At 34.8% G+C, this 20,904-nt stretch overlaps 1 protein-coding gene across 1 annotated transcript; it reads left to right on the plus strand.

Moving 5' to 3' along the window:
• The first annotated feature begins 14,066 nt into the window (after window positions 1–14,066).
• LOC140448968 (uncharacterized) lies at window positions 14,067–19,444 on the plus strand. Its single transcript, XM_072542110.1, has 3 exons — window positions 14,067–14,167; window positions 14,522–17,166; window positions 19,332–19,444. The coding sequence occupies exons 2-3, from the start codon at window positions 14,895–14,897 to the stop codon at window positions 19,442–19,444; spliced, it is 2,385 nt and encodes a 794-aa protein (XP_072398211.1). The 5' UTR covers window positions 14,067–14,167; window positions 14,522–14,894.
• The last annotated feature ends 1,460 nt before the right edge of the window (window positions 19,445–20,904 follow it).

The raw sequence follows: 20,904 nt of genomic DNA on the forward strand, positions 1-20,904 counted from the left end.
TTTGGTATTTCCAATTTCATAAATAATTCATTTCTTTTTGTTTACACGTCACGTTATAACAATATAACTAAACATCAAGATTATTATCTACGCTTCTTTTTTACTATAAGCTTTCTCCCTACTTTCAAAATTCGGTGTACAAAAGATTTCTATTTTGTATCCAAAGAATTCCTATACCTGTGTCTTTAACATAATTGTGTATTAAAAACCGACTATTGCTATAATATCGATATCTACCTGCTTTATCATAGCTTAGAAAAACCATTACTCATTCTTATCTATTTGGTTTTTACAGAAATAATTTTCCTAGTTATTTATTAAATCGAGTTTATTGGTTCATGAAATAAAATTTATATTATGATCTCTAAATATTTTAGACCAATTCAAACCATAACTATATATATATATATATATATATATATATATATATATATATATATATATATATATATATATATATATATATATATATATATATATATATATATATATATATATATATATATATATATATATGTTTGGATAAATTTCCGCGGTCAGATGAATGAAAATTATTTAGTTCTCGGGAAAAACCGCGTTGAGAATTTGTTACTCGACGTTTCGGCACCCATTTTGGAGCCATTATCAAGAGTGATACGGTTCGGTTCGAGTTCGGGGTCTCAATCTGCCTACTCCCCTCACTCGAGACGTACCAGTATCGTGTTCTATATTGCAAGAACTGTCACTCGACACTGAGGAGTAGGCAGATTGAGACCTCAGTGCCGAGAGATGAGAGGTGTTATTTCCAAACACTATAATTTTCAATATTGTGAAATATTCTACTCCTGAGCAAAATTCATATTTTTTGACATAGCTCGTATAAGATTGATAAAATTTAACATCCGATGATTGCCTCTTTGGTTTTAGGATTATTCAGAGATTTTTATGAAGAATAACTTTTTTTCGTAAAATTACTACTAAAAGAGTTACCATATTTGTTAATAAATAAACATGATGTTGGGTATCGGTAATAAGAAAAAAAATTTAATTTTTTTTAATTAGAAGAAATGTAATTGTATATTAAAAATTACTTTTTAATTACAAACAGTTTTTAATAATAACAATTTTAGATTATGATGTTTACATTGATAGAAGTTCTGGATAGCCTACAATTTTGACGAAAAGAGTGTGGAACATTGTTCATTTTTTATATTTTTTTTTATTCATTAATTGTTAATAATTTTGTTTATAATATTTTGATTACAATCTTAAATCATACTGTTTCATTTAATAATAAAGACCAGTCATTTTTTCTAAATAATTATAAAATATATAAGCATCAAAATTGTCACGTCCAGGTCGAAGTTTTAAATCCTCCCATTTAACTCAGTTTGTGCGATTTTATGTGTACACATCTAATCAGAGAGTTATTTATTAAGATTTTATTATTATTATATTTTCAAACCTTTGAACATTTATCCCTTCAGGATATTGTCTTCATTACTTTATTACAACCTTCAATTGAAAGCCAAAGTACAGAGTTGCATCTCTGAGGCAAGTAAATTACCTTTTTAGGTCAATCATTACAATTTTTCCTATATCTTATTATTGGTAAATTTAGATCATCAAGGATCAGTTGCGTATAACCAGGGCATTTATTTTTTTGTATATAATTAACTAAGTTGACTGTACATAATTGGTGGTGGGTATTTTAGGGTAAATTTAGATTGTATATATTGGATAGGGATTAAATTTTTGGTGAAAACTAAATATTTCAATTCATACCTGTATCCTTTTTTTTGTATTTCAGCAAATAGCTTTACAAGATACCTTGGAAAGTTTATGTTAATACTTTCCTGGCACTCACTCACATTTTGGAGCAACTTCTATAATCATTTTTATTTACCTTAGTTATATACCTACAGATTGTTTATTACCTTGTCATTCATTTTCTTACTCTACGGTCTCTGTAGGGCATGCAAATTTGCCGAATCCTCTTTTGAGTGTTAAGTAGTCACTCTCCGACACATTCAGCTAGCCAGCTTTAATTTATTTGTTTTGTTACATCAGTCCCCATTTTTTTTGTTACATTGGCGGTCCCAACGTGGTGCCTAGTCTCAGTTAAGACCGTAACTTATATAGTTATTTTCCTTTCATTGCATAACATTCTTTACTATTTTTGATTCTTTCTTGTTGCTCTTTTTAACTTATGTATTAATTTTTCTTTCTTTATTGGATTAACTATCTTAAGGTATAGTTGTATTGCTGTTGTTATATTCATATTTAAACCCTCACCAATTTTGATATCATTGTGTACAGTTGACTAGTTATTTACTATTTTTGTATGATAAAAAATTTAATTATTTAGACATTGCTATTTTTATATATTAGCCAATCTTGGTGTATTTTTGGTATTTAACTGCTGGTTGACCATATATTTGTTGAAACCATTGTATGTTGCTTTACGGATTCAATAATATTTGCCTTAACTTTACTTAATTCTTTTTTATTAATTATAACACTTAATTATATATAGATATATATTTTTTGGATAACTTTAGTTCCTTGATTGATTTTGTGGTGTGTTGGTACATATATATTCATATTTTTTTTTGGAAACTTTAGATTATTCTTCGATTGACTTTGTGGTGTGTTAGTACATTATTTCTTTTGTCTATCCTATCGATCTATCCTATCTAGTCATCTATTTTTTTTTGTTTTCATAATATCTGCATTTAAGGTAGAACATTTGTTAGTGAAGGAATTGGATTACGAGTTAAGGATTAGGGACATCAATATTGATGAGTCTTCCAATGTTGATCTGAAACGCAAAATATTGCGTGGAGCTTTAGGGCAGGAAGAAGGAAACAGGAGTTTCCGACATATTTCCGCCTCAAATATTCCTTTTGAGGTCCAACAACAGGAGATTAAAGAGACTGTGGATGATTTGGCGAAAAGGATAGCCGATTTTAGAGGGACTGTCCAAGATAGCCTATATTGCAGGCTAATATCGCGCCTAGCTCACATCTCAGGTCGTGTGCATTTATTATCTTGCTCAGATGATGCACAACAAATCTTCCAACGCTCTGTCTCTGTCCGAATCTTAAGTCTAGAGGGCGAACTTGATTCTCGAGTGAGTCCAATAGCAACATCAACTCCAATCTCTTCTGTCCAAGCGGCCAATGCATTTCTACAACCCAAACCTGTTCAGGTTCATAAATGGGGCATTTTCTGGTGAAGATCATTATGACCAGGTTATTTCCTTTTTGGATCGAGTGGAATGTCTTCGTGTATCGAGAGGAGTGAGTGAAGATGATCTCTTCGCAGCGTCTGCAGAATTGTTTTCAGGTGCAGCTTTTACGTGGTTTATGAATAACCGCAATAATTTTTCAAATTGGTCTGTTTTAGCTCAGAAACTTAAGTCTGATTTTCTACCTTATTCTTTTCAAGACGACCTTTTAGATCAAATTAAAAAATCGTAAACAGAAGCCAGGCGAGTCTGTTACGATGTTCATTAATACTATTTTAGGTATGTGTAGTCCCCTTGAAACACCTCTGACAGATTCTGCAAAGATTAAGATCATCCTGAAATGTCTATTGCCATTCTATCATCAGCAGTTGGCCCTTGTAGAGATCACTAGTATAGCTGATATTACGGAGAAGTGTAAACGTTTAGAAGAAACTTTATCTTGGTCTTCTCACCTTCCTTCTACTTCTCGACCATCTTCTTTTAACTCTTCACGTCACCTAGATACTTCCAAATACCGTTCTTGGCAATCCAATGGCCATGAACGTAATATTTCCGCATTGAGTTCTGTAGTTTGTTGGAATTGTCGTGAGTCTGGTCATACTTTTTATGATTGCGGTATCCCTCGTACCCGTATTTTCTGCCATAGTTGTGGTAAAGAAAATATTCTCAAACGTAATTGTTTTAAGTGTTCGGGAAACGAACGATCGGAGGTCCGTCCCCTGAGCGTTTCTCCGTCCACACCCCCATCAGGGAGCCAAACCAATCCATCAGACAAAGCAACTGTTCCAACCACGTCCAATCATTCAAACCCATCTTCCAGTCGAAAAGGAAAAGGGGTTTACACGAAAAAACCAACACACACCACACAAGATCACTCAAAAAAGTAACTTCCCAATCTAAAGCATTTGATTCGCATAGATTATCTTCCCCAAATTTTAGTGTTAAATATGATAGTAGTAGTGTAGTAGTTCCAATATGTATACCATAGTCTACAACAGGCCAGGAGGATTCTTATATTTCTGATTCTTCTTGTTTGTCTAAAGCATCCTCTGATTGTGTTGGTAGAGATAATAAATTTAGTTTGGTACCATTTAAAATTTTTGACCAATCAGATAATGGTTGTTTTGATTTGAATTCATTATTAGTGAAGAAACATAATGATAATAGACCTTATCTTCCTATTAAGATTTTAGGACAATCTTATTTAGCTCTTTTAGATAGTGGCTCAAACATTTCTGTGATAGGTTCACATTCATTAGCTTTACTGAAAAATGCTGAAATTTATATTATGCCCATTTCTTCTCTGTAAGTATCTACTGCAGATGGTACAGTTTAGTCTATTACAGGCAAATTTGAAACTGAAATCACAGTAGCAGATTTATGTAAGCAAATTACGTTCTATATTATTCCCTCAGTGCAGAATTCTATAATTTTAGGTATGGATTTCTTAAATGCTTTTAATAGCACACTAAATTGTTCTAATTTTTCTTTTTCTGTTTCTCAATTTAATCTATCTGTACTTAGTACTATTCAGGACTTTTCGAGTTTATCTAGTCTCGAACAAAGACAATTAGAGAATATGATCTCTAAATTTGTATCTCTTTCATCAAAAGACAAGTTAGGTCGTACCTCCTTAATATCTCATACTTTTGAGATAAGAGATACCACACCTTTTAGAAAATATCAGTATCCTATTCCTCAGGCATGGCAAGTTGACTTGGAGAAGAAAATCGATTCCATGTTAGAGTTGAAAATCATTGAACCCTCCACGTCTTCTTACTGTAGTCCATTGTGGTTAACAAAGAAAAAAGATGGATCTTTTAGGGTCTGCTTCGATGGTCGAAAGTTGAATAGTATTACTTCAAATCGGGATGCTTATCCTATTCCCCGAATAGATGTCATTTTAAGTAAACTTCAGAATGCGAAGTACATTTCTTCTATCGACCTATCTAAAGCTTTTCTTCAAATACCTTTAAGTGAAGAAAGTAAAAAGTATACAGCTTTTGCAGTCAGTGGGAAAGGATTATTCCAGTTTGTCACTATGCCTTTCGGTCTTGTTTCAGCTCCCCAGACAATGTGTCGTTTGATGGATTTAGTCATTGGTCCTCAATTAGAGCCCTATGTTTTTTATTATTTGGATGACATTTTGGTTGTCACTCCTGATTTTTCACTTCATATGGAAATTTTAGATAAGTTGTTTTTACGTCTCAATGAGGCTAACTTGACCATTAATTTAGATAAGTGTCAGTTTTGTCGTCCTAGTCTTAAATTTTTAGGATATGTAGTTGATAGTAAAGGTTTAAGGACAGATCCTGATAAAGTTACAGCCATTAGGGACTTTCCTATACCTAAGACTACCACCCAAGTCCGTAGGATATTGGGAATGTGTGGATATTATCGTCGGTTTGTTCCGTCTTATTATACTTTGTTGTCCCCACTTACAGATTTGCTAAAAAATAGGAAAAAAGGCCAAACTATTACATGGACTTCAGAAGCCGATGATGCTTTCCGGCGTATAAAAGAAGCTCTTACTAGTGCTCCTGTCATGACGTCTCCGAATTTTAAAGAGCATTTTTACCTAATGACAGATTGTTCCAACACTGCTTCAGGTGGTGTACTATTTCAGATAAAGGATGGTTCGGAACACCCAATAGCTTATACCAGCAAAAAGCTTAATAACGCACAGAAAAATTATTCCACCACAGAAAGAGAACTTCTTGCAATTATTCATGGTCTTGATGCCTTTCGATACTATCTTGAAGGTCGTAAGTTTACTATCATTACAGATCATAGTTCTTTATTATGGTTACATTATATGAAAAATCCGTCACAGCGTTTGTCCCGTTGGATTTGTAGGCTTTTTGTTTTTGATTATAGTATTGTGCATCGCAAAGCCAATGGTGTTGTGGTTGCAGACGCGTTGTCACGAACGTTCGATATCAATCTTTTAGATCTGTCCACTTTATTTCCAGATAATTGGTATCGTAAGATGATTCATAATGTCACCCAAGAACCTAGTAGATATCCTGATTTCAAGGTGGAAAATAATATCCTTTATAAACACGTTACCAGTCCTGTCGAATCTTTATCAAATATGTCTGATTGGAAAATAGTAGTCCCAACAGCTAATAGGGATGAAGTGATGAAAACCTTTCATGATGATGTGACATTAGGTCACTTTGGTTTCTACAAAACTTTTAGTAAGATAGCTGAGCTATATTACTGGCCTGGTTTGCGCAACTCAGTTAAGAAATACATTTCGAGATGTAGAGTTTGTGCAACATGCAAGCCGAGTAACCTACCTCAAGCTGGATTAATGGGTTCATTTAGGAACATTAATTTTCCTTGGCAAATGATATCTTTAGATCTTATTGGACCGTATCCACGTAGTTATTCAGGTAATACGTATTGTTTGGTTGTTGTAGATTACTTCACCAAATTTCCTTTAGTTTGTCCTCTTCGAAAGGCTACAACTCCAGCCATTTTGAAATTCTTAGAGGAACAAGTTTTCTTGCTTTTTGGTACTCCGCAAATAGTTTTGTGTGACAACGGTCCACAATTCATTTCAAAAGCCTTTAAAGATCTTTTGAATAAATATAAGGTCCAAAAGATTTTCTATAATGCATCTTTATAACGGGTAAATCGCAGCATTGTTACTGCTCTTCGATCTTATACCTACACTGATCATAGAGCTTGGGATCAGTATATTCATTCAGTCGCTCAAGCCATTCGAACTTCTGTTCATGAAGTTACTCAATGTTCTCCAGCTTATGTTAATTTTGGTAGGCATGTCCTACCCTTTGTCCTAATCCTTTGTCAGGTGATTATTTTGGATTAATTTCTGAGAATTCAGCAACCCTTCCTCAAGTTTCGGAGAAACTTCATCGTATGGATGATCTCCAAATTTACCTCCAATCTTCGCTGACATTAGGAAGAAGTTGAAAACTTCTTACCTTAGAAATCAGAGTCAGTATAAGTTGAGGAAACGAGACATGCGATTCTTTATTGGCGATCGAGTATTGAAGCGAAATTTTGTAAAATCAAGTAAGGGTGATGCCATTTCTGCTAAGTTCTGCCAGAAATATATTCCCTATTGGTCAATTTTATATAAAGGATTTACTTCCAGATAATACTGTGTAACCTCCAAGGTACAGCTAGAGAACTCACGCGAGAATAAAGTAAACTGTGAGAGAAAAGGTATCGGAATTATGCGGTACACTCCTAATATTTCGACACATATACTCAAAATATACGATCAAACAAATAATAATATAATTCAATAAAAAATGCCTGGAAGAGAAACACAAAAATATAAATTCAAATTGTATAAAAAAATATAAAAGAAATAAAAAGCAAATAGTTCTTTAACAAAATTATATTTAGGTATATTTGTTAAAGTAAATGTACTATGCCAAATTTTATTAAACAGTTAAATGGCATGATTATTGCGTAACTGATTATTAATTACAAACAAAAAATATCTCTTTAAAAAATAGTTATAAATAATTTAGTATCCTCAAGAATTAGAAAAAAGGCAAGGAACATTATAATTATATCTACGTCAATATTTGGCAAGCAAGTGAATTTTATGCCTTGAGGATACCTAAACATGAAGTTACTAGGTTTTTGATCGTGATCACTTCAAATCTAAGAATAGAATTTTTCAGAAATATAATCTACATATATAAAATAAATGGTACGTTATTTATACGTATATATTATCCTGTATTTTTACTATATTACTCAGTCAAACCAAACCTCCATAAATAAGAAGGTACACTGAACTGGAGTCATAAATCAACTTCTAAAGATTTCGTTATCACGGTTTAGTCAATAAAACTTATACTCACAAAACAGGTGTATTCAAATAATGGTATGACGCCCTCAATAAGGCACTTGACTTCGGTCCGAACAACAGGTAGTTGGGATGACACGACCACAATAAATTGCGGTCTTCCTAACGTAATCCCTTAGATTGTCTGTTAGGCCGACGAAGAGAGGCAGCTAGACCGGGGTACTACAGGTAGTTGAGATAACATAAAGATGACTGATGATCGAGGTGAGCGAACGTTGCGGTGAATGCTTGAAAATTGTACACGTATGGACGGTGTATAATAGGAATCGGTATAAAATCTGAATCGGTGTAAAATCTGAATTGGTATACAATCTGAATTGGTGTAAAATCTGAACGGCAAACAGAAGTGACTTCAATTGGAAGACGTCTGTTTGACAAAAGAGAAAATAATTGATATAAGACACACTGTGTAAAGATAAATAAGGGTGAATTGAAAATCCACTTACCGCCGATTGTCGAAGATAAGACCGCTTGCCACAGGAACCAACTTGGAAATGAACATCGGATTGTAAACTTAGAAGGGCTTAGACAAGCGAAGGTTGAAAATAGGGAGGGGATATTGGCTGAAGGATGCCACGAGAAATTGACATTAAATAGCCGGGCTACTGGGGTTCATTTTCATAGCTTTTACCAATGGAAAGTAAACTTTCTACGAAAAACAACTCTTCTGTTTTTCTGAGAAGGTAGCTCGGAGATTTCACAATAGGTCCTTTTTCCTTTGTTATTAGGAAAGATTTTTATGTACCAAAACAAGATAAAAAGAAGAAGGAGCATTTGGCGAAGTTATTTCTTTGTAAAAAAAAGGCATAACGAATCGCTCGGTAGTGTCGGTTATTTGAGGAAGGTATGCAGGCATGGGCGGCGTGAAAATAATTTATTAAAGGGAATAATTTAAAGAAATTATGAACATGCTTCACAGCCCTTTCCACGATGTAAACTGGGTGTACTGAGTTTGCATCGGAACTGTGAAACAAGGAAGCATGGGAGAACTATCGTAAAGACAAGTTGAGAAAAACAAGGAAAGTTTACGTTACTACGATAACACATACGTACAATATGACCAAGTAACATTATAACATAACATAAACGATACACTAAATATTATCTATCTAACACAATAGACAAAAGATAAAAGTAATTCTACAAGTTTTACAAAAGTTATAAAGGTATATGCTTAATAATTATAATTTTTACAAAAGGTATGAAGGTACAAGCTTAATGAATTTATTTAACCTATATAATATTTTTATACAACTATGTTAATATATACACTTATGTGTCAAAAGGTATAAGAGGGTATCCGCTCGATATTGTTACAGCAAAATAGGACACGTAAGGCAAACAAGGCAATATGGAGATCGTTAAACAATGAGCGAGATAGTGAGTTCGTCGCGAGATTGTTAACGTAAGGCACATTGGTTAAATAACACTGTATCAGTAGATAGTCCGAGTATTTTGCTTAGATATCATCACTAGAAAGATAGACTTAACCTAGTTTCAGTGGTGTAAGAAGATAGCTAAAAATCCATATAACGGTACTTATTGAAATATAAGCGGTAATAATAGACGATTAGTATGCCAACGTTTTTCGTAACCCGGCATAAAGGTAATAAGGCTAATGTTAAGTTTGGTTAGGTAGGTAGGGAGTTTGTAACTAACAAGGAGAATTGTAATGAGGATTTGCGTACTCAGTATCTCTTAATGATTATCAAAAGTCTATGCAGTATTAACAAGAGATTGAGATTTAATAGAGTTAAAAATTATATTTCAGTAATGTGGTTGCAAAAACCCGAGGTTTAGGAGCAGGGGGTACATATGGTACATAATTTTTCAGGTGCACATAGGGTATTTATTCTGGTATTGATGGGACTAACCTCTTAGGCCCCAAAATTAACACTAAGAGAGTCATTTAATTGGCCTCATTCCGGTTGAAGAACGACTGAATTCTTACCACAGATGGTCAATAGAAACTAGGATCCAGCTACTATTTTCGGCGAGTCAACTGGCGAACGTCCGCTAACATCAGTCCTAGCCTTCCTCAGTGCCTAGTATCTCTGGCAGATGCTGATCTCTATGAAGAAAAGGGGTAAAGAAGATGTTATTTATATGTTGGGTCTCACATCAAAAGTTAAACCAAGTAGGAAAGAGAGTACTACACGATTTGGGAATTCTAAACACGACAGAGATGTCACAGCCGGACGGTGTGTTTAGGGATTTAGGGGAAGTCTTGTTAGAAACAATGTATCAGTAAAGATAAGGTATAAGGCAATTGTACTTTTTAAAAGGTAAAGGCAAGAAAATCTTAGTTTTTCTTAAATAAGGTAGTCCTTAATTATTCCATTTGGAGTCAAGGTAGTTTTATTCAAGATACGATATGTTTCCAATTTTCTTTGGAAGGTAAGGTGTGTTTCTAACAGATAAGGTACCCTTCAATTTTCGTTTGAAGGTAAGGTAAATCTTTTCCAATTTTTGTTGGAAGATAAGGTATATTTTCAACGGATAAGGTACCCTTCAATTTTCATTTGAAGGTAAGGTAAATTTTTTCGTTGGAAGGTAAGGTATATTTCCAACAGGTAAGATATCCTTCCATTTTTATTTGAAGATAAGGTAAAATTTTTAAATAAAGGTAACACACGTTAAGATTTCTTCGCTTGTAAGGACTACAGCACAGCCTATATAACGATTATTTTATCAACGCAATGAGGTAAGGTGTGTTATAAGATAGGACGAAAAATTTAAGGTAAATCGCATGACGTCGAAAGTAAAAATAAAGACATAGATAGGTAGAAATCAAAGCAATTAAGACTAACCATGAATTATAGGGGTCTCAACAAACATCAATTTACATGGACAGGTAAGATACATCGGTAGAAAGACATGAGAGGTGTTTTCACGAATCTTGTTACAACAATGTATGTATGAGTGTCAGATAAGAAATAGTAGGAAATAGTAAAATAACCGTTTTTACTACAGACGTATTATAACATAAATAGATATGGGAGGCAAAAGTTCCTAGTCAATAAAGTTAGTACAAAAGGTATTATATATATATATATATATATATATATATATATATATATATATATATATTCCTAGCTTGGTAAATAGTTATTCTTGCTCATTTTCTGAGACTTCGGAATCAAAAGAGTCATTATAACACGGCTTTAAATCTTTTATATGCCAGCGTCCAGCATTAGTACCATCTTCGTTTCTTATTTGATACACCAGACGAGAGAATTTTTTAGATATTGTACCCTTGACATACTTGGGAGCAAGCTTAGACATGAAACGTTTTGGAGCACTACTAAGAACAATATTTTTGCGCCACACGGTATCACCAACAGAAAATTGAACATCTCGTTTGCGGAGATTATAGTATTTGGCATTTCTTTCATAGGCTTTAGATAGGAGGTTTGGACTTCCTTGAAGACAGTTGACAATCCAGTTATTTCAGAGGCATATTCGTCTCTGTTACCGGGAGAGAATTCGATATTTTGGAGCTGGTCTTAGGGACGATTATAATAATCTCCTAATAAGGGAACGTTGCGGGCAAAATTCAGAAAAGCTGGGGAGTGTTGAGTAACTTCATGGCGGGCGGTATTAATAGCTTGTTGAATTTTAAAAATTTCTCTATCCCATTCGGAATGTTCGGTAATATAGCTGCGAATAGCGGTACAAATGGTACGATTACTTCTTTCTACGAAGTTGCATTGGGGGGAATAAACGGCAGTGAACCAGATTTTTTGAACTCTGTATTCATGACAAAGATTCTTAAGAATTTTGCTATTAAAATTAGAGGCATTGTCGCATATGATGTGTTGGGGAACACCGAAAGTTAAGAAAACATTATTTTCTAGGATGATTTACCAAATAATCTTTCTAGGCACGGTCGATGTGAACATCGCTCTTGGAAAAATTGCATTTAAAGTGGTTTAATTAAACATATAATTAGAGAAAACATTAGATTCTGGACAAAAATAGTGACTAAAGTATCTTGTGATAAAAGTAAATCGAAAACCATAAATAGTGGTGCATATAGTTAATAAAAACTGGTGTCAGTAGATAGATAGAGTTCCTTCTGGAGCGGAAGTGACGTCACACGTCGATCGTCAAGCGTACGTATCCTCATGGGTCAAGGCCACGCCCCCCTCGTGACGTAGGAACGTGCCTAGGGTCTCGAGGCCACGCCCCTCGACCAATGGTGACGTAGGAACGTACCTCGTGTCTCTAGACCACGCCCCTCGGCCAATGGTGGCGTAGGAACGTCCCCCCATGTCTTGCTGACCAATGGTGGACGTCCTCGTGACGTCGGAACGTGTCGTCGACCAATGGCAGCATAGCAGCGTCAGTGGTGGGAATAGCAACACCCCCAGCGACCAATGACAGCTCAGAATTTGAATAAACATCATAGAAATGGCGGTATAGCGATGAGGGACCAATGGTGACATAGTAACGCCCTCCTCGTGACGTCGGAACGTGTCGTCGACCAATGACAGCATAGCAGCGTCAGTAGTGGGAATATCAGGCCAATGGTGGCATAGTAACGCCCTCCTCGTGACGTCGGAACGTGTCGTCGACCAATGACAGCATAACAGCGTCAGTGGTGGGAATAGCAGGCCAATGGTGGCATAGTAACGCCCTCCTCGTGACGTCGGAACGTGTCGTCGACCAATGACAGCATAGCAGCGTCAGTGGTGGGAATAGCAGGCCAATGGTGGCATAGGAACGTCCCCCAATGTCTTGCTGACCAATGGAGGACGTCCTCGTGACGTCGGAACGTGTCGTCAACCAATGACAGCATAGCAGCGACAGTGGTGGGAATAGCAGGCCAATGGTGGCATAGGAACGTCCCCCAATGTCTTGCTGACCAATGGAGGACGTCCTCGTGACGTCGGAACGTGTCGTCAACCAATGACAGCATAGCAGCGACAGTGGTGGGAATAGCAGGCCAATGGTGGCATAGGAACGTCCCCCAATGTCTTGCTGACCAATGGTGGACGTCCTCGTGACGTCGGAACGTGTCGTTGACCAATGGCAGCATAGCAGCGTCAGTGGTGGGAATAGCAACACCCCCAGCGACCAATGACAGCTTAGAATTTGAATAAACAACATAGAAATGGCGGTATAGCGATGAGGGACCAATGGTGACATAGTAACACCCTCCTCGTGACGTTAGAACGTTTTCCTCGACCAATGATGCCACAGAAACGTGTCCTCGACCAATGGTGGACATCCTCGTGACGTTGGAGGCCAATGGTGTGCATCAACGGCCAATGAGAAAGACGTGCATCGACTAATGGTGGAGTCGTACCACAATATTAACGAAAAGACGCCCCCAGTCCCCCCCATTCCCCCGAAAAGACGCCCCCAGTCCCCCCATTCCTCCCGAAAAGACGCCCCCCCAATAATAACGAAGCTACACGTCAACGTAACCAATGAGAACGATGTTCAATCGCTGGTCGGTGACTGCGTTCTATGAATTGACAAAGAGAAGAAGACGAATGACAGACAAAGAGAGCAATTTTTCCTCGTATTTTTTTGTAATTAAAACCTACAACCATTAGCGTAAAACTTCTAAATTTTTTCAATTTATATTTTACGAGTTACCTCGTATATATTTTATCGATTACCATAATAACAAAAATTCGTTTATTTTTCAATTTATACTTTACATGATCAGTTGAAATCTTTATAAAATAGATCTTGCTACTAAGAATAATGACATCATCGGATACGCCGGCTATTAAAAATGTCTCACGCGATCACGATATATAGCCGGAAACACGTGCACATTCCAATTCGATTATTTAATGTAAGATAAAATATATTCTCTCATGGAGGCAGGAAGTTAATAATTAAGCCCGACATGTGATGCATAAATGAATAGTCTTACGAAATATTGCGCAACATAGTTTTAGCGTGGGAGAGGCAGTTAGATAAAGAGCAGATGCACTACATATCGTCAGTTCAATTCTGATCATCCTTCAGACAAGTTGTGTGTTTTGTGCAGCGTCAGCAATTATACAAAGTACCGTTCGGAGAAGTTCTGTGTTTGTGAAGTGCCGGCAATTATATATACAAAAGTAAGTTTTATAATACTTAACCTTTTTTATATCATTTAGAATTCATCATTATCTTTACTAATTTCCAATTCTTAATAATTTTTCTGATTTAAACATTTTATTCAAATTACTTGGTTATATTCTCCGTTCTAAAAAAAAAATGTTTGTAAATAGTGCGGTATTTGTAATTTTTTGTTTCTATGAAAGTTTTGTTAGTTAAAACTATTTCATTGTTAAATTAAAAAATATACATATTATAATAGATAGAATTTTTGTAAAATAATATTGCTACTCAAAGATATTTCACTGTTAAATTAAGAAATTGCTAGTCAAAGATATGTTACTGTTAAATTAAGAAAATATATATTGTTGCAGATGGACCTAAAAAAGATTAATGCATCCTCTCTGCTTACAGAGAAGACAATCAAGCCAATTAGAAAGCTAAACAGCCTACCCGTAGGAGTACCCCAGAAGATAATTGCGGCAAGAGAAGTCGATACGAAATTTGGGAAATCCATCCTTATTGAATTAGAAAAGGAGGTGACGTTCTTGCCGCAAAGGGTGGTTGAACTCTACAGGCCGCATTTGGAACATTTCAGCGAGGGAAAGTACAGCTTGGTGTTCCGAGGAAACGTTGCCACTGGAAAGGTGCAGCCAGCCGCCTCGTTTGAAATAATAGAAAATTAGAGGATAAAAAAAAAATATTGGTGAGTTTTTCATTTATTGATTTATTGCTTTTTACTTAATCATGAGTAACATTGGTGATCTTAGTAGTGACATTGTACAACATTTAATTCAAGCGCGTGATGTTTTGTTTCGAAATTATACACCGCGAGAAGCGAATATTTGGTTAAATCACATTAAAAGGCATTTGACTTTGTTTACTAAAGCGATTCGGTGTGGGGACTTGGAATTAGCTAAATTACGGCAACTACAGACAAACGCGGGGCATTTAAAGACAATTAAATCGGAAATTCAAAATTTCGGTCTTCGCGTGGGTGGTGGAATTACTAAACATCGTCGGGTTAAATGGGAAGATGTAAATTCCGCATTCAAGAGTAGAATCAGAACAGGTATAATTATTAATCTAGGACACAAAGATTTAATGCAATTTTTCGGGGATTGTTTTAAGTTATTTAGAATTCGAATTAAAAACATTTTAAAAAAATTAAATATGATAAAATGTAATATGACATTATGTGGAGAATTTATTAGAAAATCAAATCAAGGAGGTGCTATTAACCAATTTAAATATTTTAATACCAAAAACGAAGCCATAGACGCAGGAACGGACTTGGTTTTATGGTTTCACACAAACATAGTCGATAAATTAATGTCTAAGCTATCGGAATTTGAAGAAACGGGATCAGGGTGGGCTTTGAAAAAAATAGTTTCTTTAGAAGTCAATATAAATAAATATGAAGTGGGAAATGGAGCTTCGTCGTTCATTAGACTACCAGAACAAATCCAAAAGAAGCACGCATGTATTAATATCAAAAACGATGATGAAGCATGCTTTTTTTGGAGCATAGTTTCAGCGATTTATCCAGCTAAATGCAGTTCAGATCGTACATCTTCATATCCACATTATGCGACTGTCTTAAATATCGATGGGCTAGAGACACCTATGACTATAAAGGGTATTTCAAAATTTGAAAAGTTAAATAATATTTCTGTAAACGTGTACGGGTTAGAAATGAATGTTGCTAAAGAGAGAACATTTTACGTAACAACGCCGGTAAGGCTATGCAAAACCAAATTAACTAAACATGTAAATTTATTGATTGTACAAGATAAATATTTTCCAAAATTGAATGACTACGAAGCACCTATGGCTCACGATGAATCTGTAGAAATTAAGTATCATTATTGCATGATTAAAGATATGTCTCGACTTATGTCCAGGCAGTTAAGTAAGAACCGTAATAAAAAATTTTTATGTGATAGGTGTTTGAATTATTTTAGTAGTTTTGACAGATTAAATGATCATGCAAAATACTGTGAGAAAATTAATGAATGTAAAGTTTCTTTTCCATCATATCAGAATGTTGAATTTAAAAATCATATTTATAAACAAACAACTCCTTTTGTAGTCTATGCCGATTTTGAGTCAATGTTGAACAAAGTTAAAAACAGTCCATTAAAATGCAAAACAATTAAGTATCAGCAGCATAAAGCCTTTAGTGCAGGTTATTACGTAAAATGCTCTTACGATGAATCTCTGTCGTTTTACCGAAGTTACGCAGGTGAAGATTGCATGGAGTGGTTTGCCAAGGAAATGACGTTGTTGGCGGCATTTGTGCAAGGAAAAATTAAAGATATTGTACCTATGAATGTCACACCCAGTTTTAATGCATCTAATTGTCACATTTGCGAAAAAACGTTTTCAGATAAGGATGTAATTGTTCGTGATCATGACCATTTTACCGGAGATTTTCGAGGACTCGCACACCAAGTGTGTAACTTAAATTTCAAAAAACTTTTCGTTGTCCCAATTTTTTTTCATAATCTTAGCGGTTACGATTCGCATATGATGATTAGAGATCTTGCGAAAAATGGTAGTATCAGCTTACTACCAATAAATAAGGAAAAGTATATTTCATTTACAATATACGATTCTGAGGTCAGTATTAAGTTGAGGTTCGTTGATTCACTGAGATTTTTAAATTCATCATTGGACAAGTTGGCTGCCACATTGCAACCTGAGGATTTAAGATATTTAGCTAGCGAATTTCCAAATACCACTCCCGAACAAATGGAATTATTGAAACGAAAAGGCATATTCCCATACGAATATATTGAGTCTTTCAATAAATTGAATGAAACGCAACTACCATCAATTGATAAATTTTACAGCTCATTATCGGGTGAACACATCTCCAAAAATATGTATCATCATGCTCAGAATGTTTGGCAGTCATTCGGTATTAAAAATATTTTGGAATATAGTATGTTGTACATGAAAACTGATATTATGTTACTGACTTGCATTTTTGAAAATTTTCGACAAAAATGTCGAAGTACATACAGTCTTGATCCTGCATGGTACTATACCATGCCTGGATTTTCTTGGGATGCAATGCTTAAATATACTGGATGTAAACTTGAACTGCTGAATGATATCGATAAAATCATGTTTATTGAGAAAGCTATCCGAGGTGGTATAAGTCAAGTAAGTAATCGGTATTCTGAGGCAAATAACAAATACATGCATAATTATGATCCATCAAAGCCTAGTAAATATGTGCTATATTTAGATGTCAACAATTTGTATGGTTGGGCAATGTCTCAATTCTTACCATATGGGGGTTTCGAGTGGGTCGATACCAATATTGATGTCTTGTCTATTCCTGACGATGGAGATACAGGATACATACTACAAGTGGATTTGGAATACCCAGAACACTTGCATGACTTACATCGAGATTTACCGTTTTGTTGCGAACATCGTGTGCCACCAAGAAGTAAGCTTCCAAAACTTATGACCACCTTGTACCATAAAAAAGAGTACACTTTGCATTATCGCAATCTAAAACAAGCTCTGAATGCAGGACTCAAACTAACAAAAATCCATAAAGTGTTGAAATTCAAACAGAGCGCTTGGCTTAAGCCATATATCGATCTTAATACAAAATTGCGAACTGCAGCAACTACAGCATTTGAAAAAGACTTGTACAAGTTAGCCAACAACGCCATATTTGGTAAAACGATGGAAAACATTAGGAAACATCGCATTGTAAAACTTGTATCAAAATGGGATGGAAGATATGGAGCGAAAAATTTGATTGCTAGTCCAAGATTTCATAATAGAACTGTGTTTAATGAAAATTTAATGGCAATCGAACTTAACAAAACAGAGCTCATTTTCAACAAACCATTGTACATCGGCATGTCAATTTTAGATATATCCAAAGTGTGTATGTACGATTTTCATTATAACTTTATGCTGCCATATATGGGAGTTGAAAATTGTAAGCTAATGTATGGGGACACTGATAGTTTTATCTATGAATTAAAATGTGATGACGTTTACAGAGATGTTATTAAAGCAAATTTATCCAAATTCGATACATCAGACTATTCTGAGAATAATATTTATGGAATACCTCAAGTCAACAAAAAAGTTCTCGGAATGATGAAAGATGAGGCAAACGGTCGCATTATGACTCATTTTGTCGGACTTAGATCTAAAATGTATTCGTTTAAGATTAGTACGACGGATGAGGATCGAAATGCATTGTGGGATAAATACAAGAATAATATGGATGATGCAAATATTGAAAGACTTGCAAATAATTTAGGCGTCACAAAAAAATCTAAGGGTGTAAAATATTCAACGGTAAAAAATGACATTACTTTCGATGATTATGTTAAGTGTTTAAACGAATTTACAACTAAAAGTGTTTCCCAATCAACGTTTCGTTCCTACGCCCATGATCTTTTTACAATAACACAAGAAAAAATTGCATTAAGTCCGTATGACGATAAACGTTACTTGCAACAAAATTCTCATGACACTTTACCTTGGGGTCATTATGAAACCACAATGATTGAGTAAAAACAAAAATTAATAAATGAAAACATAACCAATTTTTTTATAGCTTTATCAATCTCCACACGAAAATGGATTGGCTATTTGTTAAATGAATATGTAGAATGATAATTGTAATTTAGTGAAAATCAACATTTGTAATTATTATAAGTAGAAAATAAAAACTCTAAAAAATATACATTGTTTTCCTGTAATTTTAAGTCTCAGCTTATCTTTTCCAGCGTTGTGAGACATTCAACGTGAAAATAAAAATAACATGTTTGCATAAATAGCATTTATTTTGATTATTACATAAAATCATTTACAACTTTAATTTTATAATAATATAAATATTCTCTTAAAGCATTACTTAACAAAGTGTCTGTGGAAATTTCGCAAAACGCAGTTAAAGCTTCAAGTGGTCCATATAAACTGCTTCTGCTGCAAAAGTTTGATTGTATCAAATCGATAACATTTCTATAATAAGCATGAAAGTGTAAATTATCCAATAACGATACACGATGACACACCAGACTGCTGTTTACTTCTAGGATTTGGTTGACATCCCTTTCATCTAGATAGTATTCCAGACCATGCTTTTCAATAACAAGGAACTTGGTTGAATCATACACTATTTGTTTAATTTTACAATAGTCTCCACACTGAAACTCGATAGGATTGTAATCATCTTGAGAGGTGCTGTTAAAGAAATCGCAAATCTTCTGCTTAAAAATTCCGATTATATCATCCCATTCGAACGTGTTTAAACTAATTCTTGCATTCTTGTTGTGCTGACACAAAATAATGGCTGATGAGAAATGACGAGCTGGAGAAAGGCCAACTTTGATTATACACTTGTCAAGCGGAAAGGATGCTTCTAGTAAATAATATGGTTCATTTTTGGCTGCTTCTTCGAATGTCGCCAAAACTCCATCTAATTCAGCTTCATAATCGATATCATCTGATGGTGAAGCAGCAGCTACCACCATATCGTCTGATGAACTATAACCACTATCTTGAGAACTCATATTGATGAACTGGCAGGAACAACTGGGCATGAGCTTGCAGCATTTATGAAATTTATACTTTTTGTCACCCCCCACTCATTTAGTGTATATCTACGCGGTGTATGTAAAAGTAGATCCTAAATGATATCTTTAACGTTAATCCAACTATTATGGCTACTATCGAATCCCAACCATTGAACATACATCTTATTTCCACGTCTGCGCAGTACTTTCTCTACTAAATATATGTCTTTATTTTTTGTTTTCTGTAATTCTTCTTCGTAGAATGCTCCTTTGATAGGCGCTCCAGTCATATCTTCAATCAAGTATGTTGTGGGATTCGTTATTTTAATTTCAGTAATTTTAAACAGTTCTGTTGTCCAATTCGGTTTATATCCCTTATCGAAAATGTGTTTATTTTTACTAATGCGAACCACGTCACCAACTTTCAATTTTCTTGGACCGGCAATTTTCAAGTGAGTATAATATTTTCGTAAAATTTCATTTTCGTTAGATTTATTAACATCAATAGGTCTAAGTCGAATTTTGCTGTGTTTCGTGTTGTTGTACTCTTTTGTAATTTGAGGCAAGATATCAATCCATTTGTAAGTTCCATTAAGACTGAAATACTTGTAAAGTTTTTCCTTCAATGTTCGAATAACTCGTTCACATATGGCTGCTTTTTTAACACTAAAGGTATTATAGTGATTAATACTATGCTTTTTCATGAGATTTTGAAACTTGGAATTAAAAAATTCTGTGCCTTGGTCTGTTTGTAAATTTTTCGGACATCGTCGAGTATGAGCGAGAATATCCGAAAATGTTCGAGTAATTTCCTCACCTGTTTTCGTCTTTAATGGTCGAGTCCACACAAACTTTGAAAAACAATCAATTACAACAAGAATGAGCTTGTAAGATTTATTTTGACTGGCATAAGACCTCATCTCAGCAAGGTCCATTTGCCACAAATCGTCTAGTCCTTTAATGATTGTTCGTCGACGAGGATAATTTTTTCGTGCAGGCTTGTGTAGCTCGTTAACTAGTTGTATCTTCTCCTCGGTAAATGCCATGTCTAGCTTCCAACGATTCGATTCTTTGAACTAACGCTAATTCGTTGTTCCGTTAGCTTTATAATGTAAGAGGTAATCTTCCATTACATTAAGACGCTCATCTAAATCATGTGATTTAAGATCCGCCGTTTTAATCTTTTTTTCTATTTC

The sequence above is a fragment of the Diabrotica undecimpunctata genome, chromosome 8 (genome assembly GCF_040954645.1).
Source record: "Diabrotica undecimpunctata isolate CICGRU chromosome 8, icDiaUnde3, whole genome shotgun sequence".
NCBI classification, from domain to species: Eukaryota; Metazoa; Arthropoda; class Insecta; order Coleoptera; family Chrysomelidae; genus Diabrotica; species Diabrotica undecimpunctata.